At 58.8% G+C, this 22,724-nt stretch overlaps 1 protein-coding gene across 1 annotated transcript; it reads right to left on the bottom strand.

Moving 5' to 3' along the window:
• Positions 1-4: 4 nt before the first annotated feature.
• LOC137677291 (phosphoenolpyruvate carboxykinase [GTP], mitochondrial-like) lies at positions 5-17,430 on the bottom strand (the record flags this gene model as incomplete). Its single annotated transcript, XM_068424584.1, has 10 exons — positions 17,219-17,430; positions 16,242-16,451; positions 11,940-12,125; positions 9,788-9,991; positions 8,364-8,557; positions 4,592-4,862; positions 2,319-2,537; positions 1,938-2,075; positions 1,760-1,855; positions 5-168 (listed from the first exon to the last, which is right to left on the bottom strand). Coding segments are annotated over exons 3-10 (1,344 nt in total), but the record flags the coding sequence as incomplete, so codon positions are not given.
• Positions 17,431-22,724: the final 5,294 nt, after the last annotated feature.

The raw sequence follows: 22,724 nt of genomic DNA, 5'->3' as shown, positions 1-22,724 counted from the left end.
ACAGGAAGTGGCCGGTGGCCTCGTCCCGGAGGAACCAGTTGACGTGGAAGATGCGGGGCAGGCGGGCGCCCGCCCGCTCGCCCATGGCCAGCCAGTGGGCCAGGTAGTGGCCGGCGTTGTAGCCGAAGAAGGGGCGCATGGCGAAGGGGTCGTGCATCAGGCGGCGGCCTGGGGGGGGGTGGTGGGACGTGGTTGTGGGGCAACTGGGGTGGTGGGACATGGTTATGGGGCTGGTGGGGTGAAGAACATGGGGGTTGGGGGGTGGTGGGACGTGGAGTTAGGGGGTGGTGGGACGTAGTTATGGGGTTGGGGGGTGGTGGGGTGGAGTTGTGGGGTGGTGGGACGTGGTTATGGGGTGATGGGACGTAGTTATGAAGCTCCTGAGATGTTGGGGTGAGGAACATGGGGGTTGTGGGGTGGTGGGACGTGGTTATGGGTGGTGGGATGGAGTTATGGGGTGGTGGGACGTGGTTATGGGGCTGGCGAGGTTTGGGGTGAAGAACATGGAGGTTATGGGGTGGTGGGACGTGGTTATGGGGCAGTGGGGTGGAGTTAGGGGGTGGTGGGACGTAGTTATGAAGCTCCTGAGATGTTGGGGTGAAGAGCATGGTGGTTATGGGGTGGTGGGACGTGGTTATGGGGCTCATGAGATGTTGGGGTGAAGAACATGGGGGTTGTGGGGTGGTGGGATGGAGTTATGGGGTGGTGGGACGTGGTTATGGGGTTGGGGTGAAGAACATGGGGGTTGGGGGGTGGTGGGACGTGGTTATGGGGTTGGGGTGAAGAACATGGGGGTTGGGGGGTGGTGGGATGGAGTTATGGGGTGGTGGGACGTGGTTATGGGGCTCATGAGATGTTGGGGTGAAGAACATGGGGGTTGGGGGGTGGTGGGGTGGAGTTGTGGGGTGGTGGGACGTGGTTATGGGGTTGGGGGGACCTTGGGGTGAAGAACATGGGGGTTATGGGGTGGTGGGGTGGAGTTGTGGGGTGGTGGGACGTGGTTATGGGGTTGGGGTGAAGAACATGGGGGTTGTGGGGCAGTGGGGTGGAGTTATGGGGTGGTGGGACGTAGTTATGGGGTTGGGGGGATGTTGGGGTGAAGAACATGGGGGTTGCGGGGTGGTGGGATGGAGTTATGGGGTGGTGGAACATGGTTATGGGGTGGTGGACGTGGTTATGAAGCTCCTGAGATGTTGGGGTGAAGAACATGCAGGTTGTGGGGTGGTGGGGTGGAGTTATGGGGTGGTGGGACGTGGTTATGGGGTTGGGGTGAAGAACATGGGGGTTATGGGGTGGTGGGACATGGTTATGGGGTGATGGGACGTAGTTATGAAGCTCCTGAGATGTTGGGGTGAGGAACATGGGGGTTGTGGGGTGGTGGGACGGAGTTAGGGGTGGTGGGACGTGGTTGTGGGGTGGTGGGACGTAGTTATGAAGCTCCTGAGATGTTGGGGTGAAGAACATGGGGGTTGTGGGGCGGTGGGATGGAGTTGGGGGGTGGTGGGACATGGTTATGGGGTTGGGGTGAAGAACATGGGGGTTATGGGGTGGGGTGGAGTTAGGGGTGGTGGGACGTGGTTATGAAGCTCATGAGATTTGGAATGAAGAACATGGGGGTTATGGGCGGTGGGATGGAGTTATGGGGTGGTGGGACGTAGTTATGGGGTGTGGGCGTGTCCGTGGGGCAGGGGGCGTGTCCGTGGGGCAGGGGGCGTGGCCGTGGGGCAGGGGGCGTGGCCACGGGGCAGGTCCCACCAACCGGCGTGCTCGGCGGCGGCGGTGGCCTCGCTCCTCATGGCGCTGCCCACGAAGACGCCGTGGCGCCAGCTGAAGGCCTCGTAGACCAGCGGAACCCCTGCGAGATGCCACCACCGTGAGGGTGGACCTTCTCCAGGAGGTGCCCCAGAGGCTCATGGGAAGGGGGGGCGTGGCCTCACCGCGGGGTCTCCGCCCCCCGAAGATGATGGCGTCGATGGGGACGCCCGCGGGGTCCTCCCAGGCCGGGTCCATGATGGGACACTGGTGGGCCGGGGCGCAGAAGCGGGAGTTGGGGTGGGCGCAGGGTTGGGGGTCACCTGGAAGGGGGGGGAGATGGTCACCAGGTGGCCACCACCCATCAGGAGGTGGCCACCATCACCGGGAGGTGGCCACCACCACCAGGAGCACGTGGAAGCAGGGGGAGATGCCACCAGGAGGTGGCCACCATCACCAGGAGAACCTGGAAGGTGGGGGAGATGCCACCAGGAGGTGGCCATCACCACCAGGAGGTGGCCACCACCACCAGGAGGTGGCCACCATCACGAGGAGAAAGATCCTACCCGGTGTCCAAGGTTGGCCCAGCCAGGAGGTGACGGTGGCCCCGGTGGCCAGCGGCTGGTCGATGCCCTCCCAGTAGACGCCGCCGTCGCTGGTGAGGCCAACGTTGGTGAAGATGGTGTTGGCCCGGATGGTGGCCATGGCGTGGGGGTTGGTGGCCAAGGAGGTGCCCGGAGCCACGCCGAAGAAGCCGGTTTCGGGGTTGATGGCGCGGAGGCGGCCTGAGGGGGAGGAGGTCAGGAGAAGGTTGGTGGCCACCATGGCCAGGAGAAGGGGAAGGGCTTGGGGGCACCATGGAGATGTCACATGGGGCCACCATGGCCAGGAGAAGCCAAAGGGCTTGTGGCCACCATGGACATGGGACGTTGGGGCCACCACGGCCAGGAGAACCCAACCACCTTGGGGCCACCACGGCCAGAAGAACCCAAAGCCCTTGTGGCCACCACAAAGACGTCACATGGGGCCACCATGGTCAGGAGAACCCAAGTGTCCTGGGGCCACCATGGAGATGGGACATTGGGGCCACCAGGGCGAGGAGAACCCAACCACCTTGTGGCCACCATGGCCAGGAGAACCCAAAGGTCTTGTGGCCACCACAGACAGGTGACATGGGGCCACCATGACCAGGAGAACCCAGGTGTCCCGTGGCCACCAAGCCCAGAAGAACCCAAGTGTCTTGGGGCCACCACAGAGACATGACATGGGGCCACCATGACCAAGAGAACCCAAGTGTCCTGTGGCCACCACAGAGAGGTGACATGGGGCCACCAGGGCAAGAAGAACCCAAGTGTCTTGAGGCCACCACGGCCAGGAGAACCCAAAGCCCTTGAGGCCACCGCAAAGACATGACACGGGGCCACCAGGGTGAGGAGAACACAAAGGTCTTGTGGCCACCACAAAGATGTGACATGGGGCCACCATGGCCAGGAGAACCCATAAGTCCTGGGGCCACCATGGAGATGTCAAATGGGGCCCCCATGGCCAGGAGAACCCACCCACCTTGTGGCCACCATGGCCAGGAGAACCCAAAGGTCTTAGGGCCACCACAGACACGTGACATGGGGCCACCAGGAGTAGGAGAACCCAAAGCCCTTGAGGCCACCACAAAGACGTGCCATGGGGCCACCACGGCCAGGAGAACCCAACCACCTTGTGGCCACCATGGCCAGGAGAACCCAAGTGTCCTGGGGCCACCACGGCCAGAAGAACCCAAGTGCCTCGTGACCACCACAAAGATGTGACATGGGGCCACCATGGCGAGGAGAACCCAAGTCTCCTGGGGCCACCACGGCCAGAAGAACCCAAAGCCCTTGTGGCCACCACAAAGACGTCACGTGGGGCCACCATGACCAGGAGAACCCAAGTGTCCTGTGGCCACCAAGCCCAGGAGAACCCGTGTCTTGGGGCCACCATGGCCAGGAGAACACAAGTGTCTTGTGGCCACCACAGAGAGGTGACATGGGGCCATCATGGCCAGGAGAACCCAAGTGTCTTGGGGCCACCATGGCCAGCAGGACTCAAAGGTCTTGGTGCCACCATGGAGATGTGACATGGGGCCACCACGGCCAGAAGAACCCAAAGCCCTTGTGGCCACCACAAGGACGTCACGTGGGGCCACCATGACCAGGAGAACCCAAGTGTCCTGTGGCCACCAAGCCCAGGAGAACCCAAGTGTCTTGGGGCCACCACAGAGACATGACATGGGGCCACCATGCCCAGGAGAACCCAACCACCTTGTGGCCACCACGGCCAGGAGAACCCAAAGGTCTTTGGGCCACCATGGCCAGGAGAACCCAAAGGTCTTTGGGCCACCATGGCCAGGAGAACCCAAGTGTCTTGTGGCCACCACAGACACGTGACATGGGGCCACCATGGCCAGGAGAACCCATAAGTCCTGGGGCCACCATGAAAATGGGACATTGGGGCCACCACGGCCAGGAGAACCCACAGAACCCAAAGCTCTTGTGGCCACCATGGCCAGGACAACCCAAAGGTCTTGTGGCCACCACAGACACATCACATGGGGCCACCATGACCAGGAGAACCCAAGTGTCTTGTGGCCACCATAGACACATGACATGGGCCCACCAAGGCGAGAAGAACCCACCCACCTCGTGGCCACCACGCCCAGGAGCCCCCCAAGCCCTGGTGGCCCCCACCGCGACGTCCCATGGGGTCTCCCCGCCCAGGAGACCCCACCCCACCACGCAGCCCCCCCCTCCACCACCCCCCCCCCCCACCCCCGGAGGTGGCCACCCCCACCCATGGGTGGCACCTCGGTGGTCGAAGCTCATCCAGGCGATGTCGTCGCCCACGCAGGTGACGCGCCAGCCGGGCAGGGCCGGGGCCATCATGGCCAGGTTGGTTTTGCCGCAGGCGCTGGGGAAGGCGGCGGCCACGTAGCGCTTGGTGCCCGCCGGGTCCGTCACCCCCAGGATCTGGGGGAGGGGGGGACAAGGTGGGGCCACCCAGAGCCACCCTGGGGCAACCAAAGCCACCTGGGAGCAGCCAAAGCCAGCTGGGCCACCCAAAGCCACACGGGGCACCTAAAGCCACCCAGGGGCACCCGAAGCCACCCGGGGGCACCCAAAGCCACCTGGGGGCACCCAAAGCCACCCTGGGGCAACCAAAGCCACCTGGGGCCACCCAGAGCCACCCGGGGGCACCCAAAGCCACCCCGGGGCCACCCAGAGCCACCCCGGGTCACCCAGAGCTACCTGGGAGCAGCCAAAGCCACCTGGGGGCACCCAAAGCCAGCCGGGGGCACCCAAAGCCACCTGGGGCACCCAGAGCCACCCCGGGGCCACCCAGAGCCACCCCAGGCCACCCAGAGCCACCCGGCGGTGTCCCAAAGCCACCCCGGGCCACCCAGAGCCACCTGGGGGCACCTAAAGCCACCCTGGGCCACCCAAAGCCAGCTGGGGGCACCCAAAGGCACCTGGGGCCACCCAGAGCCACCCAGGGCCACCCAGAGCCACCTGGGGGCACCCAAAGACACCCCGGGGCACCCAAAGCCACCTGGGGCCACCCAAAGCCACCCCAGGGCACCCAGAGCCACCCCGGGGGGTCCTGAAGCCACCCGGGGGCACCCAAAAGCACCTGGGGCACCCAAAGCCACCCCGGGGCACCTAAAGCCGCCTGGGCCACCCAAAGCCACCTGGGGGCACCCAAAGCCACCCCGGGGCACCTAAAGACACCCCAGGGCACTGAAAGCCACCCCGGGGCCACCCAGAGCCACCCCGGGCCACCCAGAGCTACCTGGGAGCAGCCAAAGCCACCCTGGGGCTACCCAAAGGCACCTGGGGGCACCCAAAGCCACCTGGGGGCACCCAAAGCCACCCCGGGCCACCCAGAGCCACCTGGGGGCACCCAGAGCCACCTGGGGCCACCCAAAGCCACCCCGGGGCAACCAAAGCCACCTGGGGGCACCCAAAGCCACCCCGGGCCACCCAGAGCCACCACCCGGGGCCACCCAGAGCCACCCCAGGCCACCCAGAGCCACCCGGCGGTGTCCCAAAGCCACCCGGGCCACCCAGAGCCACCTGGGGGCACCTAAAGCCACCCTGGGGCACCCAGAGCCACCTGGGGCCACCCAAAGCCACCCTGGGGCACCCAAAGCCACCCTGGGGCACCCAAAGCCACCCCAGGGGGTCTCAAAGCCACCCCGGGGCACCCAGAGCTACCTGGGGGCACCCAAAGCCACCCCGGGGCACCCAAAGCCACCCCGGGGCACCCAAAGGCACCTGGGGGCACCCAAAGCCACCCTGGGGCACCCAAAGCCACCCCGGGGCAACCAAAGCCACCTGGGGGCACCCAGAGCCACCCCAGGCCACCCAAAGGCACCCCAGGCCACCCAAAGGCACCTGGGGCACCTAAAGACACCCCGGGGCACCTAAAGCCACCGCGGGGCACCCAAAGCCACCCCAGGGCACCCAAAGCCACCCTGGGCCAGCCAAAGCCACCTGGGAGCAGCCAAGGCCACCTGGGGCACCCAGAGCTACCTGGGGCACCCAAAGGCACCTGGGGGCACCCAGAGCCACCCGGGGCCACCCAAAGCCACCTGGGGGCACCCAAAGCCACCTGGGGGCACCCAAAGCCACCCTGGGCCACCCAGAGCTACCTGGGGCACCCAAAGCCACCCGGGGGCACCCAAAGCCACCTGGGGCACCTAGAGCCACACGGGGGCACCCAGAGCCACCCCGGCCCCGAGAAGGAGCTGGGGGGGGTTTAGACCCCGCCTAAACCCCCCAAACCCAACTTAAACCCCCTAAAACCCCCTAAAAGCCCCTAAAACTCACCTTAAATCCCCTAAACCCGGCCTAAACCCTCTTAGACCCCCCCCAACCCCCCTTAGACCCCCTTAGACCCACCTTAAACGCCCCAAACCCCCTTAAACCCCTCTCAAACTCCTTTAAACTTCTCTTAAGCCCCCCAAACCCCCTCTAAACCCCCCCAAACCCCCTTAAAACCCCCCAAACCCTCTATAAACCCCCCTTAAACCCCCCTAAACCCCCTTAAACCCCTCTAAGCCCCCTTTAAAACCCCCCAATCCTCCCCTAAGCCCCTCTTAACCCCCCCAACACCCCCTTAAACCCCCCAAACCCCCTTAGAACTCCCCATAAGCCCCTTAAACCCCCCTCAAACTCCCCTTAAACTCCTCAAAACCCTCCTAAACCTCCTTAAGCCCCCTTAAACCCCTTTAAGCTCCCCCTAAACCCCCTTAACCCTCCTTAAACCCCTCTTAAGCCCCTTTAAACTCCCCCAAACACCCCATTAAACCCCTCTAAACCCCTTACACCCCCTTAAACCTCTCCAAACGCCCTTAAAGCCCCCTAAACCCCCCTTAAACCCCCCTCAAACTCCCCTTAAACTCCTCAAAACCCTCCTAAACCCCCTTAATCTCCTTAAACCCCCCTAAGCCTCCTTTAAACCCCCTAAACCCCCCCAAACACCCCTTAAAGCCCCCAAATCCCCCTAAACCCCCCTTAAGCCCCCCAAACCCCCTATTAAGCCACTTTAAACCCCCGTTAAACCCCCCCAAACCTCTTTAAACTCCCCATAACCCCCTTAAACCCCCCCAAAACACCCCTAAACCCCCTTTAAACTCCCAAGACACCCCTTAAACCCCCCTTAGACCCCCTTAAACCCCCTTAGACCCCCTTAAACCCCCCTTAGACCCCTTAAACCCCCTTAGACCCCCTTAGACCCCCCTTAGACCCCCTTAAACCCCTCTAAACCACTCTTAAACCCCCTTAAACTCACCTTAAAACCCTTTAAACCCCCTTAAACCCCCTTTAAACCTCCCCCAAACCCTCTTAAACCCCCCTTAAACCCCCTTAATCCCCCCTCAAACTCCCCCACAGCCCCTTAAACCCCCCTAAACCCCCCTTAAAACTCCCCCAAAGTCCCCTTACTCCCCCTTAAACCCCCTTAAACCCCCCAAACCACCCTTAAACCCCCCTAAACCGCCCCCCAAACACCCCCTTAGACTCCCCAAAACCCCCTTAAAACTCCCCTAAACCCTCCTTAAACCCCCCTCAAACTCTCCTTAACCTCACCAAAACCCTCTTAAACCCCCCTAAACCCCCCTTAAACCCCCCCACCCCCCTTTAAACTCCCCATAACCCCCTTAAACCCCCCTAAACCCTCCTTAAACCCCCCTTAAACTCCCCATAACCCCCCTTAGACTTCCCAAAACCCCCCCAAACCCCCCTTAAACCCCTCTTAAACCCCCCCAAACCCCCTTAAACCCCCCTAAACCCCCCTTAAACCCCCCCAAACCCTCCTTAAACCCCCTTAAAACTCCCCAAACCCCCCAAACCCCCTTAAACCCCCCCAACACCCTTAACCCCCCCAATCCCCCCTAAACCCCCTATTAAACCCCCTTAAGCCCCCCCAAACCCCCTTTAAACTCCCCTTAAACTCCCTTCAGCCCCCCCAATCCCCCCTTAAACCCCCCTAAACCCCCCATAACTCCCCTTAAACCCCTTTAACACCCCCCTAGCCCCCCCAGCCCCTCCCGTAGCCCCCCCCCAGCCCCCCCCAGCCCCCCACCGCATGTGCTCGGCCAGCCAGCCCTGCTCGCGGGCCAGCGCGGAGGCGATGCGCAGGGCCAGGCACTTCTTGCTCAGCAGCGAGTTGCCCCCGTAGCCGCTGCCGTAGGACACGATGCGCCGCTCGGCCGGCACGTGGGCCACCAGCGTGCGGGACGGGTCGCAGGGCCAGTGGCTGACCCCCGGCTCTGGGGAGGGGGCACTGGGGTTACTGGGAGGGGTTAATGGGGGGTGGGGGGTTACTGGGAGGGGTGGAAGGGGGGTAATGGGTGTGGGATGTGGGCTAACAGGGTGTGGGAGGGGGCTAATGGGGGGTGGGAGGGGGCTAATGGGGGGTGGGAGGGTTACTGGGTATTGGGAGGGGGTTAATGGGGCGTTGGGGGGAACTGGGGTTACTGGGAGGGTTAATGGGGGGTTGGGGGGTAACTGGGAGGTGTGGGAGAGGGATAATGGGTGTGGGATGTGGGCTAATGGGGTGTGGGAGGGGACTAATAGGGTGTGGAAGGGGGCTAATGGGGCGTTGGGGGGCACTGGGGTTACTGGGAGGGGTGGGAAGGGGTTAATGGGGGTTGGGGGGACTGGGTTACTGGGAGGGGGTTAATCGAGGGTTGGGGGTTACTGGGAGGGGCGGGAGGGGGGTAATGGGTGTGGGATGTGGGCTAATGGGGTGTGGGAGGGGGCTAATGGGGCGTTAGGGGGACACTGGGGTTACTGGGAGGCATGGGAGGGGGTTAATGGGGGGTGGGGGGCACTGGGGTTACTGGGAGGGGTTAATGGGGGGGTGGGGGGTTACTGGGAGGGGTGGGAGGGGCGGTAATGGGTGTGGATGTGGGTTAATGGGGTGTGGGAGGGGGCTAATGGGGGGTGGGAGGGGGCTAATGGGGTGTGGGAGGTTACTGGGTGTTGGGAGGGGGTTAATGGGGCGTTGGGGGGTAACTGGGAGGTGTGGGAGGGGGTTAATGGGGGGTTTGGGTTACTGGAGGGGTGGGAGGGGGGTAATGGGTGTGGGAGGGGGCTAATGGGCATTGGGGGGGCACTGGGGTTACTGGGAGGCGTGGGAGGGGGTAAATGGGGGGTTGGGGGTTCTGGGGGGGTGGGAGGGGGTTATGGGGTGTTTGGGGGGACTGGGGTTACTGGGAGGGGATTAATGGGGTGTTTGGGGGGGCACTGGGGTTACTGGGGTTACTGGGAGGTGTGGGAGGGGGTTAATGGGGGGACTGGGGTTACTGGGAGAGGGTTAATGGGGGGTTTGGGGGTTACTGGAGGGGTGGGAGGGGGTTACTGGGGGGAAATGGGGGTTTGGGGGCGGGGCTTGGGGGCAGGGGGTGGGGCTATGGGGCAGGGGGCGGGGCTATGGGGCAGGGGGCGGGGCTATGGGGCAGGATCTATGGGGCAGGGGGCGGGGCTATGGGGCTGACCGTCGCCGGGCAGGGGCCGCCCCACGGAGTGGAGGGCGCGGACGAAGTCGGGGCGGGCGAGCGGGGCGAGGGCGGGGGCGCCCACGCGGGCCATGATGCGCATGGAGGCGGCCACGTAGGCCGAGTCGGTGAGCTGGAGCCCCGCCCTGGCCAGCGGGGACGAGGGCGGGGCCATGGCGAAGGGGATCACGTACAGCGTGCGCCCTGCGGGGGGGGGGGGGGAGAAAATTCGAGAAAATTCCAGAAAATTTGAGAAAATTTGAAAATTTGTGAATTTTGAGAAATTTGAGAGAATTTTGATAAAAATTTGTGAATTTTGAGAAAATTTCAGAAATTTCTGATAAAATTTGTGAATTTTGAGAAAATTCGAAAAATTTGATAAAATTTTGATAAAATTTGTGAATTTTGTGAATTTTGAGAAAATTTGATAAAATTTGTGAATTTTGAGAAAATTTTGAGAAAATTTTGAGAAAATTTTGAGAAAATTTTGAGAAAATTTGTGAATTCTGAGAAATTCTGAGAAATTTTGAGAAATTTTGAGAAATTTTTTACAAAATTTTGAGAAAATTTAGTGAAATTTTTAAGACATTAAGAAAATTTTGCTAAATTTGCTAAATTTTGAATAATTTTGATATTTTGAGAAAATTTTACAAAATTTTGAGGAAATTTACTGAAATTTTTGAGAAATTAAGAAAATGTTGCTGAGATTTTGAGAAATTTTGATGAAATTATGTAAGATTTTTGAGAACTTTTTGAAGTTTTTAGAAATTTTCAAAATCTTTTGAGAAATTTTCAGAGAAAATGACAACATTTTTGAGGAAATTTTGAGGAAATTTTAAGGAAATTTTGAGAGATGACCTGTGAGATCTTGCATTTTTTTTTAATTTTAAGAAATTTTGAAAAGTCCTGAAATTTTGTGAAAATTTTGAAATATTTTCATGAAATTTTGGGAGATTTTGAAAAGCTTTTGAGGAATTTTGATGGAATTTTTGAGATTTTTGTAAGTTTGGAAAAATTTTGGGAGATTTTGAGAGATTTCGAGAGATTTTTGAGCAATTGTGAGGAATTGTGAGAAGAAATTGGGGAAATTTGGAAAATTTTGTGAAACTTTTAAAGGGTTTTATAAATTTTGAGAAATTTTTCCAAAGTTTTGGGAAATATTGTAATATATTGTGAGATTTTAAGAAAATTTTGATAATTTTGATGACTTTTTTCAGATTTTTCGAGGATTTTTGAGAATTTGAGAAAAAATTGGGGAAATCTGGAAAAATTTGTGGAACTTTTGAAAAATCGGGGTGATTTGGCAAGATTAGGTGATATTCTGCCAAAGAATTGGGAAATTGGAAACTTACAAAATTTCTCAAGTAATTCAGAAAATTTCACAAAATTTGGGACAGAATTGAGCAGATTGTGCAAAAATTCGGAAGAAATTGGGAAAATGTGGGAAAATGTGGAATTTTGGGAGGGAATTGGGGAGGTTTTGTGAATTTTTGTGAAATTTTGTGAAATTTTGCAATAAAAATTGTGAAATTTTGCAAAATTTTTACGCAAAATTTGGGACAATTTTATAATTTTGGAACGAATTCAGACAATTTGGATTTTTTGCAAAGTTTTGGAAGAAATTGGGGAAAATTTGGAAAATTCCACAAAATATCATCCAAATTTGGAAAATTTCACAACATTTTGGCAAAAATTATGAAAATTTCACAAAATTTTGGTGAAAACCTGGAAAATGTCACAAAATTTCGTCAAGAATTGGAAAACTTCACAAAATTTCAGCCAAAATTTGGAAAATTTCACAAAATTTTGGAAAATTTCACAATATTTCAGCAAAAATTGGAAAATGTCAAAAAATTTCGTCAAAAATTTGGAAACTTCACAAAATGTCGTCAAAAATCCGGAAAAATTTCACCAAAATTTGGAAAATTTCACAAAATTTCGTCAAAATTTTGGAAAATGTCACAAAATTTCATCAAAAATCTGGAAAATTTCACAAAATTTCGTCAAAAAAAACGGAAAATTTCACAAAACTTCACAAAAATTTTGGAAAATTTTGAAAAATTTATGGAATTTTGGGTAAACGGGGGAATTTGGGCCGACCCCCCCCCCCCCAACAGCTCCCACCCCCGAACGCCCCCCCGCGCCCCCTCACCCTCCATGCAGCCGGGCAGGCGCTCCTGCAGCGCCCCCCGCAGGGCGGCCGGGCTCATCCAGTTGCCCAGCTGGGGGGGGCGCCGCCGGGGGGCGCGGGGGGGACGGCGTCGCGCTCCCGCTCCGTCACCAGCACCGTGCGCCCCTCCACCCGGCCACGTCCCGCGGGTCCGTGCGCGCCAGCCAGCTGCGGGGGGGGCAATTAACGGCACGCCACTAATTAACTAACCCCCAGACCCCCTCCCCAATTAAATCCCCATTAAAAAATGGCGGCGGGGGGGGGTTTTGGCGCCATTTCTCCCCCTTTTTGGCGCCATTTCCCTCCTTTTTGGGCGCCATTTCCCCTTTTGGCGCCATTTCTCCCCCCTTTTGGCGCCATTTCTCCCCCTTTTGGCGCCATTTCTCCCCCTTTTGGCGCCATTTCCCTTTTTGGGGTCGTTTACGGGGGTTTGGGGCCATTTCTTTCCTTTTTGGGGCCATTTATGGGTTTTTTGGAGCCCTTTATTCCCATTTTGGGTCATTTATCCCTTTTTGGTGACATTTAGTCCCTTTTTGAGGCCATTTCTCCCTTTTGGGGCCATTTCTCCCCTTTTTGGGACCATTTATGGTGGTTTGGGGCCATTTATTCCCACTTTGGGGTCGTTTATTGGTGTTTCGGGGTCATTTATCCCTTTTTGGTGCCATTTAATCCCATTTCGGGTCGTTTACTGTGTTTTGGGGGCCATTTATTGGGTGTTTTGGGGCCATTTATCCCTTTTTTGGGGCCCTTTATCCCTTTTTGGGGTTATTTCTTGGGGTTTGGGGCCCTTCATTCCCTTTTAGGGTCATTACTGTGTTTTGGGGTGTTTATTGGTGTTTTGGGGTCATTTATTCCCATTTTGGGGGTCGTTATGGTGTTTTGGGGTTATTTACTCCTCTTTTGGGGTCATTTATCTCTTTTTGGGGCCATTTATTCCCATTTTGGGACCATTTATTGTTATTTTGAGCTAATTTCTCTCTTTTTTGGGGCCATTTATCCCATTTTTGGGGCCCTTTATTCCCATTTTGGGGTCGTTTATTGTTATTTTGGGGTCGTTTATCCCTTTTTTGGTGACATTTAATCCCTTTTTGAGTCCATTTCTCCCCTTTTTGGGGCCATTTAGGAGGTTTGGGGTCATTTATTCCCATTTTGGGGTCATTTATTCCCATTTTGGGGTCATTTATTCCCATTTTGGGGTCATTTATTGGTGTTTTGGGGCGTTTATTGTTATTTGGGGTCGTTTATTCCCTTTTTTTGGTGACATTTAATCCCTTTTTGAGTCCATTTCTCCCCTTTTTGGGGCATTTAATGGAGGTTTGGGGTCATTTATTCCCATTTTGGGGTCATTTATTCCCATTTTGGGGTCATTTATTCCCATTTTGAGTCCATTTCTCCCCTTTTTGGGGCCATTTATGGTGTTTTGGGGTCATTTACTTCTCTTTTGGGGTCATTTAGTCCCATTTTGGGGTCATTTATTCCATTTTATGGCCGTTTATTCCCATTTTGAGTCCATTTCTCCCCTTTTCGGGGCCATTTATGATGGTTTGGGGTCATTTATTCCCATTTTGGGGCCATTTATTCCATTTTGGGGCCCTTTATTCCATTTTGGGGTCGTTATGGTGGTTTGGGGTCGTTTATTGTTATTTTGGGGTCATTTATCCCTTTTTTGGTGACATTTAATCCCTTTTTGAGTCCATTTCTCCTCTTTTTGGGGCCATTTATGGTGGTTTGGGTCATTTATTGGTGATTTGGGGTTGTTTCTTCCCATTTTGGGGTCATTAATTGGGGTTTTGGGATCGTTCATCCCTCTTTTGGGGTCATTTCTCTCTTTTGGGGGCCATTTCTCCCCTTTTGGGGGCCATTTATGGTGGTTTGGGGTCATTTATTCCCCTTTTGGGGTCATTTATTGGTGTTTTGGGGTCGTTTATTCCCATTTTGGGGCCGTTATTCCCATTTTGGGGCCGTTTATGGTGGTTTGGGGTCATTTTTTCCCCTTTTGGGGGTCATTATTGGTGTTTTGGGGTCGTTTATGTCCATTTTGAGGTCGTTTATTTCCCATTTTTGGGGCCATTTATGGTGGTTTGGCGTCATTTACTTCTCTTTTGGGGTTCATTTATTCCGCATTTTATGGCCGTTATATTTCCCTTTTTGAGTCCATTTCTCCCCTTTTGGGGCCATTTATGGTGGTTTGGGGTCATTTATTCCATTTTGGGGTCATTTATTGTGTTTTGGGCCCTTTCCCCCCCTTTTTCGCCCCCCCCTCCCCCTTTTCGCCCCCCCCTCACCAGTTGTGGTACCGGGGCAGGGGGTGCAGCACCCCCTGCCGGCGCAGCCAAGCCCCACCAGGGCCGCCCCCTCCTCGGGGGAGCCGTCGCAGACGTGCAGGGCGCGGGGCCGGCACAGCGCCGCCCCCTCCTCCACGAAGCGCCGCGCGGGGCCCGGCAGCGCCCCCCGCTCCCCCACTCCACCGGGGCAGCCCCGGCCCCCCCCCGCCCCCGCCCAGGCCCCGCCGCAGGGGGGGGGACGCGCCTGGGGGGGGGGGACAAGGGGTCAGTGCCACCCCGTGGACCTTGGCCTGCCCCGGGGCATGCTGGGAAGGTGCCACCACCCCCCCCTCGATGGCACAACACGGGGGGGCAAAGGGCGCCACGGCTGGCCCAACCCCCCCCCCAGGTAGCCACACAGCCCCCCCAGGTAGCCCCAGAACTCCAGGTTGCCCCACAGCCCCCCCATGTAGCCCCAAGACCCCAGTAGCCCCAGGACCCAGTTAGCCCCACAGCCCCCCCAGGTAGCCACACAGCCCCCCCAGGTAGCCCCAGGATCCCACACTGCCCCCATAGCCCCCCCCCCCCCAAACAGCCCCCCCCAGTAGCCCCAGGACACCAGGTTGCCCCATAGCCCCCCCAGGTAGCCCCAGGACCCCAAGTTGCCCCATAGCCCCCCCCTAAGCAGCCCCAGGACCCCAGGTTGCCACACAGTCCCCCCAAGGAGCCCCACAGCGCCCCCCCGGGAGCCCCAGGACCCCCCCAGGTAGCCTCAGGACCCCCCCCCCCCAAGTAGCCCCAGGCTCCCCCATAGCCCCCCCAAGTCACCCCGCAGCCCCCCAAGTAGCCCCCAGGACCCCCCCACAAGTAGCCCCAGGACCCCAGGCTAACCCATAGCCCCCTTAAGTAGCCCCCCAGGACCCCCCCAGTAGTCCCTGGCTGCCTCACAGCCCCCCCAGGTAGCCCTAGGACTCCAGCTTGCCCACAGCCCCCCCCCCAAGTAGCCCCAGGACCCCCCAAGTAGCCACATAGCCCACCCCCAGGTAGCCCCACAGCCCCAGGTTGCCCCACAGCCCCCTCCCGAGTAGCCCACAGCTCCTCCAGGTTGCCCCACAGCCCCCCACGTAGCCCCAGGATGCCAAGTTACCCACAGCCCGCAGATTGCCTCATAGTCCCCCCAGGTAGCCCCAGGCTGCCCCATAGCCCCCCCCCAAGTAGCCCCAGGACCCCACCCAGCCCCATAGCCTGCCCCCCAAGTAACCCCATAGCCCCCCAGGTAGCCCCAGGACTCCCCTTAAGTAGCCCCAGGCTGTCCTATAGCCCCCCCCCAAGTAGCCCCAGGACCCCAGGTTGCCCCATAGCCCCCCCCCAGTCGCCCCACAGCCCCTCCCAAAAGCAACCTTAAGACCCCAGGATGCCCCATAGCCCCCCCCAAGTAGCCCCAGGACCCCAAGTAGCCCCACAGCCCCCCCCCCAAGTAGCCCCAGGACCCCAGTAGCCCCAGGACCCCATGTAGCCCCACAGCCCCCCCCCAAGTAGCCCCAGGACCCCATGTAGCCCCACAGCCCCCCCCCAAGTAGCCCCAGGGACCCCAAGTAGCCCCACAGCCCCCCCAAGTAGCCCCAGGACCCCAAGTAGCCCCACAGCCCCCCCCCAACTGCCTCAGGACCCCAAGTAGCCCCACAGCCCCCCCCAAGTAGCCCCAGGACCCCAACTAGCCCCACAGCCCCCCCCCAAGTAGCCCCAGGACCCCAACTAGCCCCACAGCCCCCCCCCAAGTAGCCCCAGGACACCAAGTAAGCCCCACACCCCCCCCCAAGTAGCCCCAGGACCCCAAGTAGCCCCATAGCCCCCCCCCAAGTAGCCCAGGCCCCAAGTAGCCCCATAGCCCCCCCCAACTGCCCCAGGACCCCAAGTAGCCCCATAGCCCCCCCCCAACTGCCCCAGGACCCCAAGTAGCCCCAGGACCCCAAGTAGCCCCATAGGGACCCCAAGTAGCCCCATAGCCCCCCCCACTCACCCCCCCAGGTGCCGGACGACCTTGTGCATGGGCGGCCGCCGCTCTGCCCCGCTTTGGGGTCGCCCCCGCTGGGGTTTGCCCCTTATACCCCTACGGGGGGGGGGGGCGAGGGGGGGGGGCAAACAAACCAGGCCCCGGAGGATCCGGGTGCCCACCCCCGGGATGATGTAACCCCGCGCTGGCCGCGCCCCTTTGTTTGTGTAGGGTCGCCTGGAAGAGAAAGGGGGGGGGGGGGGACCCCCCCCCGGATTATCAGGGGGGTCCCCCCAGGCCTGAGACCCCCCCAAGGGCCTGAGGGGGGGCCCCGGGGTATCTAAGACCCCCCCTGGGTGCTTGGGGGGGGCCCTCAGGGTGTCCAAGACCCCCCCCAAGGACTCGAAGGGGGTCCCCAGGGTGTCCTAAGCCCCCCCCCAAGTGCTCGGGGGGGTCCCCAGGGTATCTAAGACCCCCACCCTAATAATTAGGGGGGTCCCCCAGGCCTAAGACCCCCCCCAAGCGCCTGAGGGGGGTCCCCAGGGTGTCTAGACCCCCCTGGGGTGCTTGGGGGGGGCCTCAGGGTGTCTAAGACCCCCCCCAAGGGCTCGGGGGGGGGGTCTCCGGGGTATCTAAGCCCCCCCCCAAGGGCCTGAGGGGGGTCCCTGGGGTATCTAAGACCCCCACCCTAATAATTAGGGGGGGTCCCCCAAGCCTAAGACCCCCCCTGGGTGCTCGGGGGGGGTCCCCGGGGTATCTAAGACCCCCCCCAAGGGCCTGAGGGGGGTCCCCATAGCACCTAAGCCCCCCCCCCAAGCGCCTGAGGGGGGTCCCCGTGGCGTGTAGGCCCCCCCTGCGGCCTGCCCCCCACCCCCATGCTATGGGGACCCCTCTAAGGATTAAAGGGGGGGTCCCCGCGGTACACAGCCCCCCCCCCCCCAGCACAGGGGGGTCCCCAAGGGCTCCCCCCGCCCCAAAACGCCCCCGTTTCCAGCCCGTTTTACCTCATCCCGCCGCCTCCGGCCCCCTCAGCGTCCGCCGCCATCTCCCTTCGCGCTCCCAGGGCTGGAAAAGCGAGCTACGCGCTCTGCAGGGGTTTCCCCGCCGCGTTAATTAGCTGCGGAGGGTAATTAGGAGCTAATTAATTAATAATTAGCGTTCAATAGCGCTGCCCCCCCCCCCCATCCCGGGCCTCCCTCAGTGGCGGTGTAATGGCGGCCGCGCTCGCGGGTACAAAATGGCGGGAAGCGGCGCGCATGCGCGGGGGGGGGGGGGGGGGAGGGGGCGGCGCATGCGCAGAGGGAGGGGTGAGGGCGTAGGGGAAGGGCAGAGGGCGGGCAGGGGCGCGCATGCGCACTGTGGGGGTGGGGGGCGGCGCATGCGCAGTGGGGAGATGAAGGCGGCGCAGGGAAGGGCGGGGCTGGCGAGCGCTGCGCATGCGCGGTGCCGTCGGTGGGTTTTATTAATGAATATTAATGAGTGTCGAGGTGTTAATGAGCGTAACGTTTATTAGGGAGTTTGAATATTAATGGACGTCGGGGTTAAGGGCTGTTAATGAGCGTTGGCACCGGCTAATGAGCGGTTGGTGGTGGGTAGTGGGTAATAATAGGGATAATTAGTGGTAATTAGGAGATATTAATGGGTATTAGTGCTGTTAATTAATATTAATGGAGCATAAGGAGCGATTTAATTAATGAGGATTAATATTGGGGTATAATTGGGGGAAAATTGGGTGAAATAGGGGGGAAATTGGGGTTAAAAGGTACAAATTAGGGAAAATTAAGGAAATTTGGGGGAAATTTGGGGGAAATTGGGGGATTTGGGGGAAATTGGGGTAAAAAGAGGGAAATTTGGGGGGAAAATTGAGGAAACTGGGGGGGAAGTGGGGAAAATTTGGGAAAAACAAGGAAATTTGGGGGAAATTGGGGAAATTTGGGGGAAATTGAGGGAAAATCGAGGAAACTGAGGGGAAATAGGGAAAAATTGGGGAAATTTGGGGGGAAACAGGAAATTTGGGGGGAAATAGGGAAAATTGTGAGGAAATTGGGAAAAAAATGGGGAAATTTGGGGAAAAAATGGAGGAAACTGGGGGAAAATTGGGAAAAGTGTGGGAATTTGGGGGGAAACCAGGAAAATTGGGGAGAAATTGGGAAATTTTTGGGGAAATGGAGAAAATTTGGGAGGAAATAGGGAAAAAATGGGGAAATTTGGGAAAAAACAGGAAAATTGGGGAAAATCGGGGGAAAATCAGGGGAAAATAGGGGGAATTTGGGGGGAAATCAGGAAATTTGGGGGGAAAAAATGAGGAAACCGGGGGAAAATGGGAAAATTTGAGGAAATTTGGGGGAAATCAGGAAATTTGGGGGGAAATCAGAGGAAAACCAAGGAAATTTGGGGGAAAATCGGGAAAAATGGGGGAAATCAGGGGAAAATAGGGGAAATTTGGGGGAAAAATTGAGGAAACTGGGGGGAAATGGGGAAAACTGGGGGGAAATAGTGAAAAATGGGGAAATTTGGGGCTAAATCGGGGAAATTTGGGGGAAAATCAGGAAAACCGGGGGGAAATAGGGGAAATTTGGGGGAAAAATCGAGGAAACTGGGGGGAAATAGGGAAAATTTGGGGAAATTTGGGGGGAAATCAGGAAATTTAGGGGAAATTGGGGGGGAAATCAGGGGAAAAACAAGGAAATTTGGGGGGAAATCAGGAAAACTGGGGAGAAATAGGGGAAATTTGGGGGGAAATGGGGAAAACTGGGGAAATTTGGGGGAAAATCAGGAAATTTGGGGGGAAATTGGGGGAAAAATCGAGGAAACTGGGGGAAAATGGGGAAATTTGGGGGAAATCAGGAAAACTGGGGGGAAATAGGGGAAATTTGGGGAAAATCAGAGGGAAACCAAGGCAATTTGGGGGAAGATGAGGAAATTTGGGGGTAAATCGGGAAATTTGGGGGGAAATAGGGAAAATTTGGGGAAATTTGGGGGGAAATCAGGAAAAAACAAGGAAATTTGGGGGAAAATCAGGAAAACTGGGGAGAAATAAGGGAAATTTGGGGGAAAATTGGGGAAATTTGGGGGGAAATCGGGAAAATTTGGGGAAATTTGGGGGGAAATCAGGAAATTTGGGGGGAAATCGGGGGAAAACCAAGGAAATTTGGGGGAAATGGAGAAAATTCGGGAGGAAATAGGGGAAAAATGGGGAAATTTGGTGGAAAATCAGGAAATTTGGGGGAAATCGGGGGAAAACCAAGGAAATTTGGGGGAAAATTGGGGGTAAATAGGGAAAAATTGGGGGGAAAAGAGGAAAATTGGGGGGAAATTTAGGGGGAAAATCATGAAAACTGGGGGGAAATTGGGAAAAATTGGGGAAATTTGGGGGAAAAATCGAGGAAACTGGGGGAAATAGGGAAAATTTGCGGAAATTTGGGGGGAAATCAGGAAAATTGGGGGGAAATTGGGGAAATTTGGGGGGAAATGGGGAAATAGGGGTGGGGGTCCCTTCCGGGGGGGTCTGTGGGGCAGCCCCATACATGGGCCGGGCGCAGCTGCCGCGCGGGGGGGGGGGGGGGGGTGGGGGGGTCCCAAAATATCCCCTTGTGGGGGAGGGGAACAAAGGGGGGGGGAGGGGGGGGCCCCACCTGTCCTTTGTCCGTCCGCCCCCCCCCCCCCCGCGCGCCTTTGGGCTGACCTCATCCATCCCATAATAGACCCTATGGGGGCCCCTATGGGGCTGGGGGGTCGCTATGGGGTGGGGGGAGTCGCTATGGGGCTGGGGGGGCGCTATGGGGCAGGGGGGGTCGCTATGGGGCTGGGGGGTCGCTATGGGGCAGTAGGGGGCGCTATGGGGCAGGGGCGCCCCATAGGGGTCCCGGTGTCCCCACGGGGGGGGTGGCCCCGTCCGTGTCCCCCCCCCGCCCCCCCCCCGGTGACGCGGGTGTGGGGGGAGGGGGAGGAGGGGGGATATAACGGGGGGGACACTGGAGGGGGGTCAGAGACTGGGAAGGTGGGACTGGGGGGACTGGGGGGGACTGAGGGGGACTGGGGGGGATTGGGGGGGACTGGGAGGGAACTGGGGGGGACTGGGATGAGACTGGGAGGGACTGGGAGGGACTGGGAGGGACTGGGAGGGGACTGGGGGGGACTGGGGGGGGACTGGGAGGGACTGGGAGGGACTGGGAGGGACTGGGGGGGACTGGGAGGGAACTGGGAGGGACTGGGAGGGACTGGGAGGAACTGGTGGGGACAGGGAGGGACTTGGGGGGAACTGGGATGAGACTGGGAGGGACTGGGAGGGACTGGGAGGGGGCTATGGGGGAACTTGAAGGGACTGGGAGGAACTGGGAGGGACTGGGGGGGACTGCGAAGGGGTTGTGGGGGGACTGGGAGGGACTGGGAGGGACTGGGGGGGGACTGGGGAGGGACTGGGAGGGTCTATGGGGGGACTGGGGGGCACTGGGGGGGCACTGGGAGGGACTGGGGGGGACTGGGGTGGAGTTATGGGGGGCTATGGGGCAACTGGGAGGGACTGGGAGGGACTGGGAGGGGGCTGGGAGGGACTGGGGTGGGGTTATGGGGGGCTATGGGGCAACTGGGAGGGACTGGGAGAGACTGGGAGGAACTGGGAGGGACTGGGAGGGGGCTGTGGGGGGACTGGGAGGGACTGGGAGGGCACTGGGAGGGTCTATGGGGGAACTGGGAGGGACTGGGAGGAACTGGGAGGGACTGGGGGGGACTGCAAAGGGGTTGTGGGGGGACTGGGAGGGACTGGGAGGGACTGGGGGGGGACTGGGGGGCACTGGGGGGGCACTGGGAGGGACTGGGAGGGACTGGGAGGGAGATGGAGGGAGACAAGGGGGAGTGGGGGGGACTGGGAGTGAACTGGGATGAACTGGGATGAACGAAGACACTGGGATGGACTGGAAGGGAACTGGGAGGGACTGGGAGGGGGCTGTTGGGGGACTGGGAGGAACTGGGAGGGACTGGGGGGGACTGGGAGGAACTGGGAGGGGACTGGGAGGGACTGGGGGGGACTGGGAGGGACTGGGGAGGGGTTATGGGGGGCTATGGGGCAACTGGGAGGGACTGGGAGGGGGATGTGGGGGGACTGGGAGGGACTGGGATGAGACTGGGAGGGACTGGGAGGGAACTGGGAGGGAACTGGGAGGGACTGGGAGGAACTGGGGGGGAACTGGGAGGGACTGGGAGGGACTGGGAGGGGGCTGTGGGGGGACTGGGATGAGACTGGGAGGAACTGGGAGGGACTGGGAGGGAACTGGGAGGGAACTGGGAGGGACTGGGAGGGACTGGGGGGGAACTGGGAGGGACTGGGAGGGCACTGGGCGGGACTGGGAGGGCACTGGGAGGGACTGGGGGGGACTGGGGGGCACTGTGAGGGACATACTGGGACATACTGGGACATACTGGGGGGTTCTTCATATCCCGGACCAGGACCAGTGACCCCCGAATCAGCACCGTGACCCCAGAGAGAGGTGGGCTGGGCACTGGGAGGGACTGGGAGGGACTGGGAGGGGACTGGGAGGGGACTGGGGGGGGACTGGGAGGGACTGGGGGGGGACTGGGAGGGACTGGGATGGACTGGGAGGGACTGGGAGGGGGCTGGGGGGGACTGGGAGGGACTGGGGAGGATCTGGAGATGATGGGACCACCAAGGAAGGACTTGGGATGGGCCAACTGGGAGGAACTGGGAGGAACTGGGAGGAACAGAGGAGGGTTGGGACCACCAAGGAGGGACCTGGGGTGGAGCTGGGTCAATCAGGAGGAACTGGGAGGAACTGGGAGGAACTGGGAGGAACTGGGAGGATCTGGAGTTGATGGGACCACCAAGGGAGGACTTGGAATGGGGTCTACTGGGAGGAACTGGGAGGAACTGGGAGGAACTGGGAGGAAGAGAAGAGGGTTGGGACCACCAAGGATGGACTTGGGGTCAACCAGGAGGAACTGGGAGCACTGGGGAGGAACTGGGAGGAACTGGGGAGGATCTGGAGATGATGGGACCACCAAGGGAGGACTTGGAATGGGGCAACTGGGAGGAACTGGGAGGAACTGGGAGGAACTGGGAGGAAGAGAAGAGGGTTGGGACCACCAAGGATGGACTTGGGGTCAACCAGGAGGAACTGGGAGGAACTGGGAGGAACTGGGGAGGATCTGGAGATGATGGGACCACCAAGGAAGGACTTGGGATGGGGCAACTGGGAGGAACTGGGAGGAACTGGGAGGAACTGGGGAGGAACTGGAGATGATGGGACCACCAAGGATGGACTCAGGGTGGAGATGGGTCAACCAGGAGGAACTGGGAGGAACTGGGAGCACTGGGGAGGAACTGGAGATGATGGGACCACCAAGGAAGGACTTGGGATGGGCCAACTGGGAGGAACTGGGAGGAACTGGGAGGAACTGGGAGGAACAGATGAGGGTTGGGACCACCAAGGATGGACTTGGGGTGGAGATGGGTCAACCAGGAGGAACTGGGAGGAACTGGGAGCACTGGGGAGG

This window comes from Nyctibius grandis, unplaced genomic scaffold, assembly GCF_013368605.1.
Source record: "Nyctibius grandis isolate bNycGra1 unplaced genomic scaffold, bNycGra1.pri scaffold_126_arrow_ctg1, whole genome shotgun sequence".
NCBI classification, from domain to species: Eukaryota; Metazoa; Chordata; class Aves; order Nyctibiiformes; family Nyctibiidae; genus Nyctibius; species Nyctibius grandis.
Note: the sequence above shows the minus strand (reverse complement) of the source record. Positions and strands in the feature narration are given on the sequence as shown.